Source organism: Zootoca vivipara, chromosome 8 (assembly GCF_965207765.1).
Source record: "Zootoca vivipara chromosome 8, rZooViv2.hap1.1, whole genome shotgun sequence".
In the NCBI taxonomy this organism is placed as follows: Eukaryota; Metazoa; Chordata; class Lepidosauria; order Squamata; family Lacertidae; genus Zootoca; species Zootoca vivipara.
In genome coordinates, this window is record NC_142591.1 from 23497078 (window position 1) to 23517651 (window position 20574).

The 20574-nt window shown below is 45.3% G+C and overlaps 1 protein-coding gene and 1 pseudogene across 3 annotated transcripts in view; both read left to right on the plus strand.

The window, feature by feature from the left end:
- Nucleotides 1-1640: 1640 nt before the first annotated feature.
- LOC148684764 (uncharacterized) lies at nt 1641-10880 on the plus strand (annotated as a pseudogene).
- Nucleotides 10857-20574, plus strand: part of RIPK1 (receptor interacting serine/threonine kinase 1) — a 28223-nt gene continuing 18505 nt past the window's right edge. The window contains exons 1-3 of one of the 3 annotated variants that reach the window (XM_035126375.3): nt 10857-11232; nt 14558-14761; nt 16302-16455. In XM_035126375.3, the coding sequence (XP_034982266.1) occupies nt 14577-14761; nt 16302-16455 (339 nt within the window). In that variant the 5' untranslated portion in view covers nt 10857-11232; nt 14558-14576. Of the gene's footprint in view, nt 11233-14557; nt 14762-14864; nt 15036-16301; nt 16456-20574 lie in introns of those variants that run through there. The other 2 variants (XM_035126374.3, XM_088675129.1) reach the window with 2 other exon arrangements.

The following is a 20574-nucleotide window of genomic DNA, read 5'->3' on the forward strand; positions in this document are numbered from 1 at the left end:
TCATAAACATTTGAGCAGCTCCAAGTCGGGGGCCACCTCTCCAGTCCCCAAAGGGACCCTAAATCTCCTGCCAACTCACCAAGCTCTTTTCCCTTGGGAGAAAGTCGTGACAGAGCAGTTTAAATTTGTAACGTAGATATGCCTGAACTGCGACAGAGAATATTTTAAAAATACAGTACTGTATATAAATTGAAGGTATGTTGAATTGATCAAGCAATCCGTTCTTTCTTCTACTTCTTCTTCTATTACTTTAAAGTTCTTTGCTAGATGAGAAAGGGTTCTCCCACTCACATGCAAAGGGAAAGGGCACATAATTCCTCTCTACAAGCTACACAGAAAGGTACAAACTGTTTTCTTCTTCTTTCATAAATGCCTGTTGCTTGGCTGCATAGCTACCCCTGGTGGCCCACACTTGAGTAGTAAAGTGGTACCTAAATATAAACCAGAGATTTGTTTGTTTGTTTGTGTGCTTGCTTGCTTGCTTGTTTTAAAAAAAAAACACCAAGCTACATGTCATGAGAGGGAACCATAGACAGGGGTGCCAACTTGAATAAAATATTAGGGGGCCCAAGTAAGCCTTGCCCTGCACAATCAATCACATGATGCAGTGAACAGACAGCATTTGAATGGCAATGCCTATCAACTTGGGGGGACGGGACTCAAATATTTTACTGGGGAGACTGAAGACCCCTCAGCCCCTAGGAGTTGGCTCCTATGGCTAGAGAGTTCCAATAAAGTATCACCATGCAGGTCTCTGAGTGATCTAATGGGAATTGCTTTTCAACGTCAAAATTTAGTATGCTGTCGCCAGTTATTCACACCATTAACTAAAGAAAAATGAATCAACCGCTGTTAGAGTGTCTATTTAAAAAGCACCCCTCATTGGCTGATGGGATAATGACATCAAACGTCAAGTCCAGAAGACCCGTTGACATCCATCCTGATTGCTTTGTGCAGAGTTTGCAGGAAAGCTACACGGCAGCTATTTATGGAGCATTTGTGCTGGCTGGTTTGCAGAGAAATTAGACGCCGTTTGCATCAATGTACACAGCCCTTCAGCACTGAGTGAACACGGCAGCATCCTAGAGCACAGTGAGGGGAAAGGGATTCCCCATTCTTAAAAAAAAACCTACGTATTCAAATCTCAGCAGGTGCAATAAGGTTCTGTCCCAGCAACAATCATATGCAATAAAAAACTGAGTCAATAGCAACCACTTTTTCTTCCCAGGTGGCTTTTAATAGATGTTCTTTCCACTGTTTCGGTGACCTTTTGTAGTGAAAGGTCCAGGGGGACACAGCAACCCATTATTCTTTTAGCAACAGCTCTTTCTCTTCCGTCTCCAGCTGCAAGCCACCTTGAGAGGGGGCATGGCTGGAGACTGAAGACACCAGTGTGTAGGGCTTAGGTTCATCCGATCTACTTTGATTTTGACCAGAACCCTGCTGAGCACTTCCTGCCTCTCTCCACCTTAGCTTTTATAAGGACTGTACCTGTTGCTCAGAGAGGGCTTCTTCTCTGCTTTTAAATTGCTTTTAAAAATTATATCATTTTAAATTGTTGTTGGTTTGTGTGTGTGTGTGTGTGTGTGTGTGTGTGTGTGTTAGCTGTTTTTAACTGGGTTGTAAGGGCACTTGGTGGGATGTGCCTGGGAGGAGACGAGCGGGGGAGGCCCAATTACAGTGGTTCTGGGTAGGGGGAGGAAGGGTGTGGGAGGAGGAGCAGGCCACATAAGGGGCACACATGGCACAGGTAGTTAGTGACAGTGCCGTGTGCCAGCCCCTCCTCCAACCTGGTGAATTGTGGTTCTCATATCAGCCAACTCTCAGGTCTGCAACTGCTGCTGTTGAATGCCAGGTCGGCCCAGAATAAAATCTCCTTTATCCACGATCTGATTATGGATGAGGAGGGTGATTTGGCATGTATCACTGTAACCTGGGTGGGTGAACAGGGTGGAGTTGGTCTCACCCAGCTGTGCCCACTGGGGTACTCAGTGCAGCGTCTGGCCAGACTCGAGGGTCGGGGAGGGGGAGTCGCTGTGGTCCATAGAGATTCTCTCTCTATCTCCAGGTTCTCTGTCCAGTCAGGAGGGAATCTAGAGTGTGTGTTCCTGGCGTTGGGCAATTGGGACAGATTAGGGAATCTGCTGGTTTACTGTCCGCCTCGCTGCCCAGCAGTCTTGCTGACAGAGCTGGTCTAGGAGGTGGTGTTGAGGACTCCCAGACTGCTGGTTCCGGGAGACAGACTCCAACATCCATGTTGAAGCAGCTGGCTCTGGGGCAGCTCAGGACTTCATGGCTTCCATGACAGCTATGGGGCTGTCCCAACATGTCACCGGCCCAATGCACATGGCAGGCCACACTCTGGACCTTGTTTTCTCGACTGGACAGGAAGAGGGTGATCTGAAGCTGGGGAACATTGACATCAGTCCATTGTCATGATCAGGTCACTTGATGTTGAGATTTAGGCTGTCAGTACCTTTTCCCCTCCGCAGAGGCAGGGGACCTATTAGGAAGGTCCGCCCTCGGAGGCTGATGGATCCAGTGGGATTCCAAATGGCTATGGGGGTTTTCTGGCTGATATGACTGTACCCGTCAAAGCCCTGGCTGATGTCTGGAACACCTGAATGGCTCATGCTATTGACATGATCGCTCCTGAGTGCCCTCTCCCAGTTTGTGGAGCCTGTTTGGCCCCCCTGGTATACTCCAGAGCTTAGGGCGAGGAAACAAGCTGGGAGATGGCTTGAATGCAAGTGGAGGAAAGATCCGAATGAATGCAGCCAAATACTGGTAAGGGCTCATTATCGAGCCTACCTAGTGGCAGTGAAGCCAGCAAGAAAGAAGGCATAATTTGCTACCTCCATTGCATCCTTAGTATGTCCCTCTTGATGGGGGTACACTTCCTCTGAAGGAGCAGGTTCGTAGTTTGGGGGTACTCTTGAATCCTTTGCTGTTGCTCGAGACTGAGGTGGTCTCAGTGGCCCCAAGTGCCTTCCATCAGCTTCGGCTGGTGGCCCAGCTATGCCCCTATTGGGGCGGGGATAGCCTAACTACTGTTGTCTATGCTCTAGTAACCTCAAGGTTAGATTACTGCAATGCATTATACATAGGGCTGCCTCTGAAGATGGTTCAGAAACTTCAGCTAGTAGAGAATTCAGTGGCCAGGTTGCTCACTGGAGCAAGATGGTTTGAGCATATTACACCAATCCTCATCTGACTGCACTGGCTACCAATTAGTTTCCAGGCCCAATTCAAAGTGCTGGTTTTGATCTATAAAGCCTTAAAGGGCTCAGGAACGCAATACCTCAAGGAGCGCCTCTTTCCAAATAAACTTACCCGGACCCTGAGATCATCTTCTGAGGACCTCCTTCGTGTGCCTCCTCCTTGAGGGGTCCAGAGGGTGGCAACACAAGAATGGGCCTTCTCTGCAGACACCTTTAGGTGCTAGGGTAAAAATGTTCCTTTTTAACTAGGTCTTTGGTTGAACTGATTGACATCCTATGCCCTTTTAAAATGTGGAGGTTTTTTTGGTGGGGGGTGCTATTGGGCGGTTGTTTTTATTTTGATTATGTATTTTATGGTTTTATATTTTGATTTTATTCTGTGAACCACCCTGAGACCTCTGGGTATTGAGCAGTATATAAATACAATACAATACAATACAATACAAATATCTACCGATCAGAGCCCAATGCACAAAGACATACAGAGAGAATCAAAAGCACAGATCAACTCTGAGCACATTCTCTGAGGGGAGGATTTATTTATTTATTTATTTATTTCGTGCATCTCCCACTTTTCCTACATGGACGTCAATGGGGTGCACATGGTTCAGCGCTTTCCATTTTCCCCTCACAACAACCCTGTGAGGTAGGCTAGGCTGAAAAACTGTGGCAAGGAATGCAAGGAAGCAACCATTTATGTCTCATCTTCTCCACTTTACAGATGATTCCCTGCCTGGTGTGGCTTCTCCTGCACACTGTGAATGACCAGCTGAATAGCTATTTACTACAAGACTGAAATAATCCTGTCCCACGTGGAATTTTACCCCCTGGTTTGGAAGAACATGTTTACATTGTCTGTGTGTGCATTTCTCTCCACGCTTTTGCTCATGATTTCCCAACCCTAATTTTTGCCACCAAGTTCCTCTTGCGATTGACCTCAGAATCAAAGACGAAAAGCCACATACACCCATCTTCTTGCTTCCTTTTCCTCTGTTACTCAACTCTCTTGCTAACTCAGCGAGAGAAAGAAAAATTCTGAGGAAAAATAGTAAGAATAGCTAGGTAATCAGTTGTGTGTGCCCACAAATATTGTGATTTGCTGATGAGTTGTGTGGGAAGAACCTGTGATTACTGGTGCTTTGTGTGTCCTTTAAAAGAAAAGGCACCCATTTTCTTTTAAGCATCCACAGTTCTTCCTTTAAGAGATATCATCTGTTTTATGATTCTTGTGTAAATGAGTCTGCTCACACCCACACTATACATTTAAAGCATGTGGCTTCCTAAAAAATAATCATGGCAACTGTAGTTTATCTCTCACAGAGCATTAATTCCTGGCACCCTTAAACACACTACAGTTCCCAGGATTCTACAACGTGGTTTGTTTCTCTGTGCAGGTCCATTTATTTGTTCCTTAGATATTCAGATACCTCCTGAGATAAAGCCACCAAACTTGGCACAAGGGTTTCTGAGGTAGGGGTAACACTCTTTGTTGATGTTTGGAAGATGGCTGCCATTTTGAATCAAGATGGCAGGCTGAAACATGACTTTGGTGTGAGCTCACTTCTTTTTTTGTCATAAGTTCAACCACCACTTGAGATATCATCACCAAACTTGGCACCGGGGTTCTCAAGGTGAAGCAGCAGACGTTGTCACCATTTGGACACCAGGCTTCATTTTGAATCAAGATGGCAGACCAAAAACATCACTTTGGAATCATTAAGTCTGTGAGGGGCAAACTGCAGTGCCCAGAATTCCTTCAGGGAAAGAATGTTGTTTCAAATGTGCTTTCGATATATAGTGTACGAAGCCATGGTCTCCCTTCAATTCATGAAGACGAAGAAAAATGTGGACATTTATTTCTAGAGATTCTTTTGTCTTAATGAGTATTTGCTACGCGCACGAGACTTTTAAAGTCACCCATTGAAACAGTTGTTTTGTTCTTTAGCAGTTTATGTGTTAATAAATCAACACTCTCAAGCCACTGTTGTGTGTTTTTTTTAAAGAAACACTTTCAAATGAATTTCTTTCATATAGCCACCAGGCGGCACTAGGCAAATATATGGTTTACAATGCCTGCCAAGAGTTGAGGCATTTATTTTATTTATTTTTTATTTTTGTATATACTGGTATATATATATATATATATATATATATATATATATATATATATATGCAAAGATCTCAAGGCCTTTCCCTGTATACTTGCTGTGGTTGTACTGCCCATACAACTGCCTGCTCTTAGCGAAGAAGTTGAGCACAGCTCATATTCTGTTCCCATACAAATTATCTGAGACTTCCAGCTCACTGGCATCCAGACAACTGAGTGATCAAACCATTCTTTTTCTCCAGACATTACTTCTTCCATTCTTTTAGGCGGCTCATTTATTCTGACTTTGCAATTTTCAAAAAAGAATAACAGACAAGCCGCAGAAACCCAGCTGGGGTAGGTCACTTTAGCACCTTCTTAAAAGAATTATAATGTAGCGCCTGTAGCCCTACAAAGGACTCAAACTCCTGCCAACTTGCTGATAAGGTCCAAGGCAAAGCAGAGCACTGCGTTATTGCACCACCTTGGCTACAGGAGTTGCCGGAGGGAGGTGTGCAAGGACACGGCAGTAGTGAAATTAACTCTTTATTCAAGGTAACAAGGTCAGCTCAGGAGGCCGGGCCTTGTGAGCCCAGCAACTCTTCCCAGGAGAACTTGCCCCAATGAGGCAGTTGTGAGGACTGAAGGTCCCTCGCCTTCCCACTCATCTCTGACTCTTGGTACCCCTCCTCTCCAGCCTCTGATTGTATTCAACTTAAGGAGTAAGCGGCGATATCTGTTCTATTCTGTGGCCCGTGCAAGTAATGGTTGCATAAATGGGGTAATTCTAGCATGAGAGCACACCAGACCATTTGCTGCCTGAGGTGGAACAGCATATGGGTCTCCTTTTCCTGATGCCAAGTTTTTTTGGCACCTGATACAAAATACCCCACAAATTTCTCTCCCTGGGAATTGAAACATAACACTAATAAATTGAATAATAATTTGCTGCTTAAAAAAAAACAAAAACCTCCCATATCAGCTGCCTGAGGAGGCTGCCTCCCACTGCCTAATGGGAGAGCTGGCCCTGTTCCAGGCCTCAGGCCTGACTTCTCGACTACTATGCATTGATGTAACTTATCTTGGAAGGTGTCTTCATCCACCTGGCACAGTACCCAGAAACAGGAACAAAGCTACCTGGCAGGCCTCAGCGTGCGTAGCCAACTCTGCTCATGATTGGACACCATTTCCCTTGCCCGTAGCAAAGAGTGACTAGACCAGGCATCCCCAAACTGTGGCCCTCCAGATGTTTTGGCCTACAACTCCCATGATCCCTAGCTAACAGGACCAGTGGTCGGGGAAGATGGGAATTGTAGTCCAAAACATCTGGAGGGCCAAAGTTTGGGGATGCCTGGACTAGACCATTGGAAGTGGCAGTTTTGGCTGCTGTCACTCAGCCGACATTTGGAAGGATAATTTGACAAGCAAAAAGTCAGCATCCCTTTGTGTTTCTAAATATGCCCATCCCTGTGATGTTCTACAAGGCCCGGACCATTGGAAGCTGCACTCCTATAAGTAACAGCTGAGCATTAATATCAGAGATATAAAAAAAATATCCTTTTGTTGTTGTTGTTGACTTCATTTTTAAATCTGTGAACCCATTTCTTTGACTTCAAGACTGATCTAGTGCTGGAAAATCAGTTATCCTGTTCCAGCGAAGGAAAGCAGTGGGGATTTAGTTCTGTGGCACATGGTGGGTGATTCTGCTTGACTAACCCATTATAGAGTTAGTCTGCTACTAGTTCAGTGCTCTTTTTCTTTAAAAAAATGTTTAAGGGTACAATACTCTCATTTTACTACTCATATTGAAATACTGTCCCTCAATGAGGCCAAACTTAGATTCACAAAATGTTTAGGGGTATGCGTACCACCAGGAAAAAAGCACTGTACTAGTTCATGTTCACTTTGTGGCATATCAAATAAATACATTAAGTCTCCTGTAGTCTCTTTTGCCAAAAGATAATAAACATACTTCAAATTCTGTGTGAGAAGTTTTTCGTCTGTTTCATGCTTAAGTAACTAGTAAGCATCATAACATTAGAGGAAAAATGACTCCTAATCTAAATGCAATCACAAGTCTGCCTGATTCTGCTATGTGGTCTTGAATGTCGTATGTTAACTCTTCTATCCTGTTTCCCCTGTGTTTAAACCAATTCATGAACCAAGAAAATATACATATAATGAACCATATATTGTACGTATTACTGCAAATTTATTGTGCTATTTTTTGTGATATACAAATGAGATGAGAATACTTGGTCTATATATTTGCATCATTTATTATTCCTATGAACCTTTTTATAAAACCCGATAAAAAGTTATTGAAAAGAAGAAGAAGCATTGCGAGGCAGAGCATAGCCATCATTCAAACATTAAAACGTAATGAACACTAAAAACAACAAAACATACAACAGATTCCATGAAATAATCCCAAGTAGCTCTGTGTTTTCATATATTTATGTGAAAGAAGCAGAAGACACGTAGCTTGGATTGGATTTCCGACAGGTGGGAAATTTCCTTTCATTTCCTTCTTTTTTTCTTCTCTTTCTTTCCCATTTTTCTTTTATTTGGTGTCCTCTGCTCTGGACCATTACTGAGATCCAAGGATTACACGCACACGAAGGTGATGGATGGGTGATGAAGAACTCTGAGTGAGAGGCAGGGAAGGGAAGACCTCCCAAGGGAGAAGAAAGGAAAGCTCCCAGGTGAGAGCTGGCAGGGTCCACCACTTTCTGTGCATGGCAAGGGTTAAGAACTACCTTTGCGAAAGGACTTCTCTTTCTCTCTTTTTGCTTTTATTTAGATTACAATTTAATATTACTGTATTATGGGGGGAGGGGACGCAGGTGGCACTGTGGGTTAAACCACAGAGCCTAGGGCTTGCCGATCAGAAGGTCAGCAGTTCGAATCCCCACGACAGGGTGAGCTCCCGTTGCTCGGTCCCAGCTCCTAGCAGTTCGAAAGCACGTCAAAGTGCAAGTAGATAAATAGGAACCGCTACAGCGGGAAGGTAAACGGCGTTTCCATGCGCTGCTCTGGTTTGCCAGAAGCGGCTTTGTCATGCTGGCCACATGACCTGGAAGCTATACGCCGGCTCCCTCGTCCAATAACGCGAGATGAGCGCGCAACCCCAGAGTCGGTCACGACTAGACCTAATGGTCAGGGGTCCCTTTCCCTTTATTATGGGGGGTAGGATTTTTCCACATCATAGGCTTACTACAGATTTGCCCTCCATGCAAATTTAAAATCACAGATTTGCCTCCAATTATTGCATATTTAAAAACCTGTGTGATCTATATTACGCAGTACTGGGAGTTGGTGCGTCTCCTGTGTTATCCACATAGAAAGCCATCCCAGGCTGAACAGAGGCAGATTTTAAAATGCAAAACTAGTAAGTAAAGCATAGACAAGGAACCTGTAGTACTTGCTACATGTTGCTGATTCCAATTCTCATCAACTCCAGCTAATGGCCTGGCCATTGTAAGTGTTCTCCATTGCAAGGTTCATGGCATGACTTTTGTGTTGCGGTACATAACAGCATATCATTTAGTTATTAAACATGATCTATCTACATCTCAGGAAGCAGGCCTGGAAGAAAATAAAGCACATTATTAGAATAGTGTGATAATGGAAGGAGCCCTGCCTACTATCTAGGAGCAGTTGTAGTTGTCTATGCAATTTTTCCCTTCCAGGGGAGCGTAAACTGGCCCCATTTCATATATATATATATATATATATATATATATATATATATATATATATATATATAATTTTTATTAATTCTTTTGTTTTACACTTTAAAGTACTCATCATCCTTAAGACATCAGTGACTTCCCTTCCCATGGTTCATTTTACATATCATAAATCCTTGCATATTTTACCAAAACTATACCATTCAGTATTCCATTATTACATCCATCAAAAATTATTTACACTGTTGAATTTATCTTAATGCTGCCAGCGTTTTCAGCTGTACACAGTTATTCCCCATATATTCAATAAACGTTTTCCAATCTTCTCTAAACGTACAGTATGTTCTTCTTGTTCTCTTATTCTATATGTTAAGTCTGCAAGCTGCGCATATTCTGTCAACTTAAGTTGCCATTCTTCTTTGGCTGGGACCTTGCTCGTTTTCCAACTGGCCCCATTTCTAACTGATTTTCAGCAGGTATCTTTTCGGCCTCAATTTAAAAGATTTTAAATAAGAGGTTGAGTGATCAAACCTCTTGGTTTTGAAGACCTAGTTTAATGTGGCTTATTTCTTAAACTTTGCAATTTGGTTTTTGTTCATCAACTTGGGTAATTAGGGTGAAAAGGCAGTTTAGAAATGATTTGGTTAGAAGAAGAAGAAAATAAACTTGGTTTAAACTTTCTGTGCTAGTATGGGCTTTCACTTACTTTTTGCTCACTTCTTCCAGGCACAGGTGCCCAGTTAAAAGCTCTTCATCAGATTGTGTAATTGTTTCCCCCCCCCCTGAGGTTTGCCCGCAAAAACCTGCTCTTTAGCGCTCAGTTGGAGTAAACGTCAATTTGGGTTTTCCGTGGATTGTTGTTTGCTCTGATTCCGCTTCAAAGAGTGGGTTTTTGCGGGGAAAGCACAGCAAAAAAGAAAAGAGCGAAGGAAAGTTAAGCATGGCTAAGCTCTGAGCATTCCTTAAATCACATTGAATCAGGAAGCACAAACTCAAGATGGTTGGTTGGCATCCGTCAGGAGGCAATGGAGGAAGGAGTACGCCAGTAAATTAAACGGAGGCCATGCAATTTTCGGGTTCGCCAGAAGATGCCACCCTTGCTCCTCACATTGTCAAGTGAAACAAAGCTACGCCCCCTAAAAAATACAAGGGGCGGGAGTCTAGCTAGCCCCTGTACAGCACAGGCGCTTAATGGAGCTACCCTGTTAGGCTGGATCCTAAATCCATTCCAGCTCAGCCACATGACCTGGCAAACAGACATAAATTAAGCTGGCAGAAAGGGTGGTGTAATTCACAAACACTATTCGGCAAGGCAATTCTCTACCCGAGATGCTGGTGCAAAGTCAAGGAAAGCTGAAGTAAATCCGATCCAAACTCCATTCTGGAGCAGGGCTGCTACTACTACTACTGAAGGTGTTGGCTTAAGCCTGGCGTCCCTTTCTGCCCAGACCCAATTTATTTCCTCTTAGCTGCGTCCTTATTAGGATCCCACACAGCTAAAGAACCCAAGAATGTGAAACGAGCCTGCTAAATCAGGCCAAGGGCCCATCAAATCCAGTATCCTGTTCTCACAGTGGTGCCTGTGGGAAACCAGGGAGCAGGATCTGAGCACAAGAGCATCTCTCCCCTCCTGTGGCATCCAGTAAGTGAGAAGCAGCACTATCTCCAGCCGCACACAGCTGAAGGAGGAAGCCCTTGTTCTCTTACTTTCCTTCGTGTGTTCCTACTCTCCCTTTTTAGGAGCTCTCGACGCCACCCATTTCCGCACAGGAATCTCTCTTCGGATCCCGCCGATCCCGCCCCGAGGGGAGATCCGAAAGCCTCGCTGCTCGCCACGCCTTCCCCCTGCCCCCCTGCGGAGAAGAGGAGCCTGGATCATAGGTTGGGAAGAGCTTGCGTGCGCTCATAACACCGCCTGACTCCGCCCCTGCAAAGTTCGGCGAAAGAGGAAGAAAAGCGCCGGGCGCGCTCCGGGCAGTGGGTGACCCCTTTCGGAAGCAGGAGGGCGAAAGGAAAGAGAAGAAATCGAGGGGATCGCTCCCCGCGGGGCGCAGCGTACACCATCTGGGGGATCTCTCCAGCTCGGGGAGAGGAGACGGTGGAGAGGGATCGGGTCCCTTCCCCGCCGCACGTCGATCTTTTTGGAGCCGATGAAGTGGTGCCCCCACTAGCGCGGGCTGGCTGCTTCCAGGTTTCCCCCTCGGCATCCCTGCAGAGAGAAAGAGTCGCCCAGGTAGGTTTTTCCCTAGGGTAGAAACTGACTACGGCCTCCTGCTTCCTTCCCGTTGCGCTCGGGGGAAGCGAGAGGGGGAAGGGGAGGCGCACAGGAAAATGAAACCAAGTTTGTACCTCTGTGTGAGCGCGCGCGCGCGCAAACTTCATTTGGAGGGTTTCAGCAAATCGTTCCCCCTGGTGAATCCCATGATTTCAAGAGGCGGCTCGCTGAATGGGGGCGGGGTGACTGGTGGTGGTGGGAACTCCATTTCCTTCCCATTATTAGTCACCATCCGGATCCTAAGCTAAGCGCTTCCCTCTGCTTATTGTGTGGCTAGGAGTGCAGTCGGGTGCCTTCTTGGGTTTTGCTCAAAAGTTTTAACCGTACACAATCTCGCTCTGCTTTTGAGGATGTGGAGTTGGAGAGGGGTTTGGGCGTGAGGGAAATGAAATCCACTTAGCAGACGACTTAAAAGGTAAAGGGACCCCTGACCATTCGGTCCAGTCGTGACCAACTCTGGGGTTGCACGCTCATCTTGCATTATTGGCCGAGGGAGCCGGCGTATAGCTTCCAGGTCATGTGGCCAGCATGACAAAGCCGCTTCTGGCAAACCAGAGCAGCACATGGAAATGCCGTTTACCTTCCCGCTGTAGCGGTCCCTATTTATCTACTTGCACTTTGACGTGCTTTTGAACTGCTAGGTTGGCAGGAGCTGGGACCGAGCAATGGGAGCTCACCCCGTCGCAGGGATTCGAACTGCCGACCTTCTGATCAGCAAGCCCTAGGCTCTGTGGTTTAACCCACAGCGCCACCTGCGTCCAGGTGCAGACGACTTAGGCTCCTTCAAACTCGTATTTTGCTGCACTTAAACATCTTTCTTCTTTGGCGATCACTCCTATCCGAGTAGGGACACGGGTGACGCTGTGGATTAAACCACAGAGTCTAGGGCTTGCCGATCAGAAGGTCGGCAGTTCCAATTCACTGGGTGAGCTCCCGTTGCTCGGTCCCAGCTCCTGCCAACCTAGCAGTTCGAAAGCATGTCAAAGTGCAAGTAGATAAATAGGTACTGCTCTGGCGGGAAGGTAAACGGCGTTTCCGTGTGCTCCTCTGGTTCGCCAGAAGCAGCTTTGTCATGCTGGCCACATGACCTGGAAGCTGTACGCAGGCTCCCTTGGCCAATAACGCAAGATGAGCGCCACAACCCCAGAGTCGGTCATGACTGGACCTAATGGTCAGGGATCCCTTTCCCTTTACCTTCCTAGCGGAGTAAGATTGTCTTCCATAAACACGGTTTTAACAGTGAGTCCATAAGTGACTGTGGAGGCCAATTCTGGATCCACACGTCCTTCCACAGTGGGGACATAGGTTTCCAGATGTTGATCACGGTGATGGTTTGCCAAGCGTGTCTTCCTCTTAGCACATTTCCCCCTTTCGTCCTGAGTTCGAGCATCTTCAAAACCCACGACACCTTTGGTAAAGGCTGTTCTTCAATTGGAGCACTCGCAGGCCAGTGTTTCCCAGTTGTCAGTGTTTATACTACATTTTGGGGGGATTTGCCTTGGGAGAGTCTTTGAACCTCTTTTGTTGACCACCAGCATTACACTTACCATTTTAAAGTTTGGAATACAGTAGTTGCTTTGGAAGACGATCATCAGGCATCTGCACAACATGACCAGTCTAACGAAATTGATGTTGAAGAATCATTGCTTTGACACTGGTGATCTTTGCTTATTCCAGTACACTAGCATTAGTTGGCCTGTCTTCCCAGGTGATATGTACATTTTTTCTGAGACACTGTTGATGGAATTTTCCAAGGAGTTGGAGATGGCGTTTATAAGTGGTCCATGTTTCACAAGCATACAGTAAGGTTGGTAGTAAACAAACATTTGTAAACAAGCCTTTTGGTTTCCCTGCAAAAGTCCCGGTCCTCAAACACTCTGCACTTCAATTGGGAGAAAGCTGCCTTGGAATCTAGTTTTTTTAATACCTTTTTTTTAAAAAAATCAAGGCATGCCGGTGGATAGGGGAGGAGGAGGCTGTGAAATGATTGATTCCTACAATTTCCATAATCCCAGAATTTCCTGCCTATTTTTCACCTTGCCCATCCTTGGTCTTTAACGAAAGGGTGAAAGATGTGTGATAGTGGGCACTTATCTGATCCTAGGCATCTCTGCCTGGGATCTGCCTTTAAATCACTTTACCATTGTGTGGATGGATCCCACTGAGGGGGCTGCATATCCTGTACTTAGCAGTCCTATTTTTTGCATGTGTTAAATGTAGGTGGATTCAATTGGACATGCACCAATCCAAGTACCTGGCTGATTTCTAACACTGAGTGCAAGGTGGCAGATATGGTTCTCTTCCTTCCCATTTTATCCTCACAGCCAATTCCGTGAGGTGGGTTAAGTTGAGACTGTGACCAGCCCTGGGTCACCCAGTGAGTTTCATGGCTGAGCAGGGATTTGAATCCTCGTCGCCCAGGTCTTAGACCAACGCTCTAACCACTATGCAACACAGTCTCTCTCTTGAGAGGCATGCTGGTCCTGCGTGTCCTTTCCGTTCTTCTCCAAAAGCTTTCCCCTATCCCCCTGAAGATGAGGAATCTGAGTCCAGGACCATGATGTCTCCTTCTGTTCTATTTGCTATAACAGAAATCTTTTCCCCAAGCCTGATTTCAGTAGCGGGGAAGTGAGCTTGCAGGTGCTGGGGGAGGCCTTTGGGGGTGCAAGTGCGCCCAATGGGTACCAAGCTGATGACCCATATAAGGCAGATTATTTATGTTTCTCCACTGTTGTTGCAACTATTGTGATTTTGAGTGTGAATGAATTTGTGAATGAATTTGTAAAACCAAATAAAAATCATTTTACAAAAAAAAATGTTTAGTTTATATAACATTGGGAAGATATTTAAAAGCCTGGGAACATAGAAGTCTTTTGTCTGCCATTAAGGTGGGTGATGACCTGGCCTCTTACTGGAGACCATTTCTCAAACAGGAAGCCACCATTAAAAATGCCCTTCCCTTGCAGACACCCTCAATTTTTTCAGAATATAGACTCTCAAGGGAAGGTTCTTCACAGATTTTCCCTTCTGCTCCACAAGATGTCACATATTGGCCAGACCAAAAGCAGCATGAAGGACACTGCTTGTTACCTGTGCACACTTACCTGAGAGTAAGCCACCTTGAACACTCTGGGATTGGTTTCTGACTAAACGTGACTCCTACAGTCACCTTCATGCCATCCTTAGGTCTGCACATCTTTCTCCGTGGCCTTTTGGCCATCGTGTCCTGTGGCAGTGGCAAGACAGACCACACAATGCTTTCTCTTCTGTTTTCACATTGCAGGCCCTGGAATTTCTCTCGTATGAATTGCTGGAGCGCCCCGCGAGCCGCAAACATGTCCTTGGACGACATTCAGATGAACTCGGAGGACTTTTTGCAAAAAGAGCAGCTGGACGCCGGTGGGTTTGGAATGGTTTCGTTGTGTTACCACAAGAGGCATGGGCTTGTGGTGCTGAAAACGGTGTACACGGGGCCTCAGCGCACAGAGTAAGTTGGTCAGAGGGGAGATCCTTTGCAGACAAGAGAGAGCAGTCTAGAGCTACCTGCCACTGAGCTCCTGCCGGTTTCTGATTGGATAGGCTCCTCCCTCAACTTTCCCAGGGTTTTGCTTACCCATAGATCTGTGCGGCAAGAACAAAAGAAGAGCCTGGCTGGATCAAACCAAATGACCATCATCACCAGTCAGATGCCCGTGGGAAGTCCACACACAGCTCATGAAGGCAATGGCCGTCTCCCACTCTTTATTTCCCAGCTTCAACAAGTAAAGGTTCCTTTGGGCTCAGATCATCACAGAGAGGGCTGCCTCCTAGTTAGCCTCCACGGCTGATGGTACCTCTGCTCCAGATCTGAGTGGAAACTCGACGGATCAGAGCTATAGCTCAGTTGGTAGAGCATGAGACTGTTAATCTCTGGGTCGTGGGTTCAAGCCCCCCCCCAATTGGGCAAAAGATTCCCGCATTGGAAGAGGTTGGACTAGATCAGTGTTTCCCGACCTTGTGCCTCCAGCTGTTTTCGGACTACAATTCCCATCATTCCTGACCACTGGTCTTGCTAGCTAGGGATGATGGGAGTTGTAGTCCCAAAACATCTGGAGGCACAAGGTTGGGAAACACTGGACTAGATGACCCTTGGTTCATAGAATCATAGAGTTGGAAGGGACCCCGGGGGATCATCTAGTCCAACCCCTGCAATGCAGGTGTTCCTAATGGGGATCAAACCTGCAACCTTGGTGTTATCTTCTCTAACCAGCTGGGCTATCCAGCTTGCATTCTATGATTCTGTTAAATCCTTCTCTGTAGGGCTCCTTGCTATAGCAGTGGTCCTTATCTGATGCTGGCCGCAGCAGCACACTGGGCAGCTGGGTGTGGGGGAGGCTGCCATTTCCCACAATGCCTTGGGGCAACCCATTGATGGGGCATTGTGAGAAATTAAAATGGTGTGTTCAGTAGACCCAACTGCCCAACACAAATGCCAGTGGGGGGTTAAAAAGGGGGGCCGGGCCCAGACATCAGTGTGGGTCCTGGCAGTTGCCCATGCATGCTACTTGTTAACGCCAGGCCTGACTGGATTATATGTCATTAGATCATTTGGTTGCTCCTGGGTGTGACTGTTTAGTAGTTCTGCCTGTCATTCTGTCACCTTGCACACTCTAAAAGAAAACCACCTGTGCGTTTTAAATTTTAATTCATATTTTTAAAATGTGTTATCCCGCTGTTCTAAATTTGGGAAGCACTAGCCTGCAGTTCCCAGCCAGAGTGCTATGCAAATGATTGATTGAATGAATAATTAGTAATAACAATGCTAACTACCGGTAATCACCACTCAGACACAAGGCAGGATTTCACCCAGCAAGGCAGTTGCCATTTCATTGGCAGATTATGCTGCAGCTTGAGCTATGCATTTTGGAGAGTTCAGGTGAAGAAGTTGACATTTCTGCCTGTCACCTTATCTTTAGTCTATAGCTCTATTCCTTTCTCGGCAGTCACACACACTGGTAATCCCATAGTACCTGTTTTCACCCCCCCAGGTGTAACACGTCCCTTCTCGAAGAAGGCAAGATAATGCTCAGACTAAACCATGAGCGTGTGGTGAAGCTACTGGGCATCATTTTGGAAGATGGCAACTACTCCCTGGTGATGGAATATGTACGCAAAGGAAACCTGATGTCCGTACTAAAGGCAGTGAGTAGAGAGCACGGTTGATACTCTGGGAATAAGCCAGGCGGTAATTTTTGAGATTGTACCACAACCTTGGAAAATTGTATTCAAACGTTGTTGGTCATCTCGGGTCTGTTTCCATCAACATCTTTTTTTTGTCCGTTCCAGTGAAACCGTTTTCATCATTGGTTTGGACCTGGATCAGGTCTAAGACCTGCTAATAGTGAATGTTAGGGACACACTAGCACTGAGTTCTGCAACTCATAAATGTGAGTGTTTGCTCTGTATGGGGAGATCATGATTTCTGCACCATTGAACCTCCTGTTCATAATTTGCACTGTAAATGGAGCAGTCTTGCATAGATTGTTGTTGTTCTTTAGTCGTTTAGTCATGTCCGACTCTTCGTGACCCCATGGACCATAGCACGCCAGGCACTCCTGTCTTGCACTGCCTCCCGCAGTTTGGTCAAACTCATGTTCGTAGCTTCGAGAACACTGTCCAACCATCTCGTCCTCTGTCGTCCCCTTCTCCTAGTGCCCTCCATCTTTCCCAACATCAAGGTCTTTTCCAAGGATTCTTCTCTTCTCATGAGGTGGCCAAAGTATTGGAGCCTCAGCTTCACGATCTGTCCTTCCAGGGAGCACTCAGGGCTGATTTCCTTAAGAATGGATAGGTTTGATCTTCTTGCAGTCCATGGGACTCTTAAGAGTCTCCTCCAGCACCATAATTCAAAAGCATCCATTCTTCGGCGATCAGCCTTCTTTATGGTCCAGCTCTCACTTCCATACATCACTACTGGGAAAACCATAGCTTTAACTATACGGACCTTTGTAGGCAAGGTGATGTCTCTGCTTTTTAAGATGCTGTCTAGGTTTGTCATTGCTTTTCTCCCAAGAAGCAGGCGTCTTTTAATTTCATGACTGCTGTCACCATCTGCAGTGACCAAGGAGCCCAAGAAAGTAAAATCTCTCACTGCCTCCATTTCTTCCCCTTCTATTTGCCAGGAGGTGATGGGACCAGTGGTCATGATCTTGGTTTTTTTGATGTTGAGCTTCAGACCATATTTTGCGCTCTCCTCTTTCACCCTCATTAAAAGGTTCTTTAATTCCTCCTCACTTTCTGCCATCAAGGTTGTGTCATCTGCATATCTGAGGTTGTTGATATTTCTTCCGGCAATCTTAATTCCGGCTTGGGATTCATCTAGTCCAGCCTTTCGCATGATGAATTCTGCATATAAGTTAAATAAGCAGGGAGACAATATACAACCTTGTCGTACTCCTTTCCCAATTTTGAACCAATCAGTTGTTCCATATCCAGTTCTAACTGTAGCTTCTTGTCCCACATAGAGATTTCTCAGGAGACAGATGAGGTGATCAGGCACTCCCATTTCTTTAAGAACTTGCCATAGTTTGCTGTGGTCGACACAGTCAAAGGCTTTTGCATAGTCAATGAAGCAGAAGTAGATGTTTTTCTGGAACTCTCTAGCTTTCTCCATAATCCAGCGCATGTTTGCTATTTGGTCTCTGGTTCCTCTGCCCCTTCGAAATCCAGCTTGCACTTCTGGGAGTTCTCGGTCCACATACTGCCTAAGCCTGCCTTGTAGAATTTTAAGCATAACCTTGCCAGCGTGTGAAATGAGCGCAATTGTGTGGTAGTTGGAGCATTCTTTGGCACTGCCCTTCTTTGGAATTGGGATGTAGACTGATCTTCTCCAATCCTCTGGCCATTGCTGAGTTTTCCAAACTTGCTGGCATATTGGGTGTAGCACCTTAACAGCATCATCTTTTAAAATTTTAAATAGTTCAGCTGGAATATCATCACTTCCACTGGCCTTGTTATTAGCAATGCTTTCTAAGGCCCATTTGACTTCACTCTCCAAGATGTCTGGCTCAAGGTCAGCAACCACACTACCTGAGGTGTACGAGACCTCCATATCTTTCTGGTATAATTCCTCTGTGTATTCTTGCCACCTCTTCTTGATGTCTTCTGCTTTTGTTAGGTCCTTACCATTTTTGTCCTTTATTATGGTAATCTTTGTACGAAATGTTCCTTTCATATCTCCAATTTTCTTGAACAGATCTCTGGTTTTCCCCATTCTATTGTTTTCCTCTATTTCTTTGCATTGCTCATTTAAGAAGACCCTCTTGTCTCTCCTTGCTATTTTTTGGAAATCTGCATTCAGTTTCCTGTATCTTTCTCTATCTCCCTTGCATTTTGCTTGCCTCCTCTCCTCTGCTATTTGTAAGGCCTCGTTGGACAGCCATTTTGCTTTCTTGCATTTCCTTTTCCTTGGGATGGTTTTCGTTGCTGCCTCCTGTGTAATGTTACGAGCCTCCATCCATAGTTCTTCAGGCATTCTGTCCACCAAATCTAAATCCTTAAACCTGTTCCTCCCTTCCACTGTGTATTCATAAGGGATTTGATTTAGATTGTATCTTACTGGCCCAGTGGTTTTTCCTACTTTCTTCAGTTTAAGCTGGAATTTTGCTATAAGAAGCTGATGATCTGAGTTACAGTCAGCTCCAGGTCTTGTTTTTGCTGACTGTATAGAGCTTCTCCATCTTTGGCTGCAGAGAATATAATCAATCTGATTTCGATGCTGCCCATTTGGTGATATCCATGTGTAGAGTCGTCTCTTGTGTTGTTGGAAAAGAGTATTTGTGATGACCAGCTTGTTCTCTTGACAGAACTCTATTAGCCTTTGCCCTGCTTCATTTTGAACTCCAAGGCCAAACTTGCCAGTTGCTCCTTTTATCTCTTGATTCCCTACTTTAGCATTCCAATCCCCTGTAATGAGAAGAACATCCTTCTTTGGTGTCATTTCTAGAAGGTGTTGTAAGTCTTCATCGAACTGGTCAATTTCACTTTCTTCAGCACCGGTAGTTGGTGCATAAACTTGGATTACTGTGATGTTAAAAGGTCTGCCTTGGATTCGTATCAAGATCATTCTGTCATTTTTGAGATTGCATCCCATTACAGCTTTTGCCACTCTTTTGTTGACTATGAGGGCCACTCCATTTCTTCTACGGGATTCTTGCCCACAGTAGTAGATATGATAGTCACCTGAACTGAATTCACCCATTCCCTTCCATTTTAGTTCACTGATGCCCAGGATGTCAATATTTATTCTTGCCATCTCATTTTTCACCACATCCAGCTTACCAGGGTTCATGGTTCTTACATTCCAGGTTCCTATGCAATATTTTTCTTTACAGCATCAGACTTTCCTTTCGCTTCCAGGCATATCCGCAACTGAGCGACCTTTCGGCTTTGGCCCAACCGCTTCATCAGCTCTGAATCTACTTGTACTTGTCCTCCGCTCTTCCTCAGTAGCATGTTGGACGCCTTCCGACCTGAGGGGCTCATCTTCCAGCGTCATAACTTTTATATGCCTGTTGTCTTTGTCCATAGAGTTTTCTTGGCAGGGATACTGGAGTGGCTTGCCAATTCCTTCTCCAGGTGGATCACGTTTGGTCAAAACATAACTTCTCTAAGTTATTTAAGCCCCTTCGCCACGACAAGGCAGTGATCCATGAAGGGGCTTGCATAGATAATTGCTCCCAAAATCCAGATTTCCAAAGTATTGGAAAGGTTTGGGCCAGATAGTAATATGCTTATATAATATGTTTAAGCTTCTGTCTGGCAGTGGGTTAGTGCTGGGGTCTTGGCAGCTTCCCATGGATGCCATTCCCTGTTGCCATCTAGAATCTGCCCATCATAATGATGGGTAGTTGGCTATCTGTTAATATTTCTCATCAGCAGACAGATTCTGTCCTGGTTTTCTAAAATGTGTATCTCCAAATCTGCTGAATTGCAACTGGATTCTAGCCTTGGCGAGGGTCTTTGTTGCTTCTTCAAAAAGCAAAGATAATTGGAAGAAGCACTAGTTGGGCATGCTTTATTCAAACTCCTTTAGCAACCATGATTCATAAGGCTTAATATCTATTCCTAATGGATGTTCGTTCAACAGACGACTGAATAAGGCAGTGCTCTTTTTAAAGATTTTGGGTGGTATTCAATTATGTTTAACCCCTAGTGTACCCACTGAAATTAATGAGCATGGCTAAGTTCAGTCCATTAATTTTGATAGGTCTACCATGAGTAAAACTTAATTGAATACCACTGCTTTTCATTTTTTTAAAA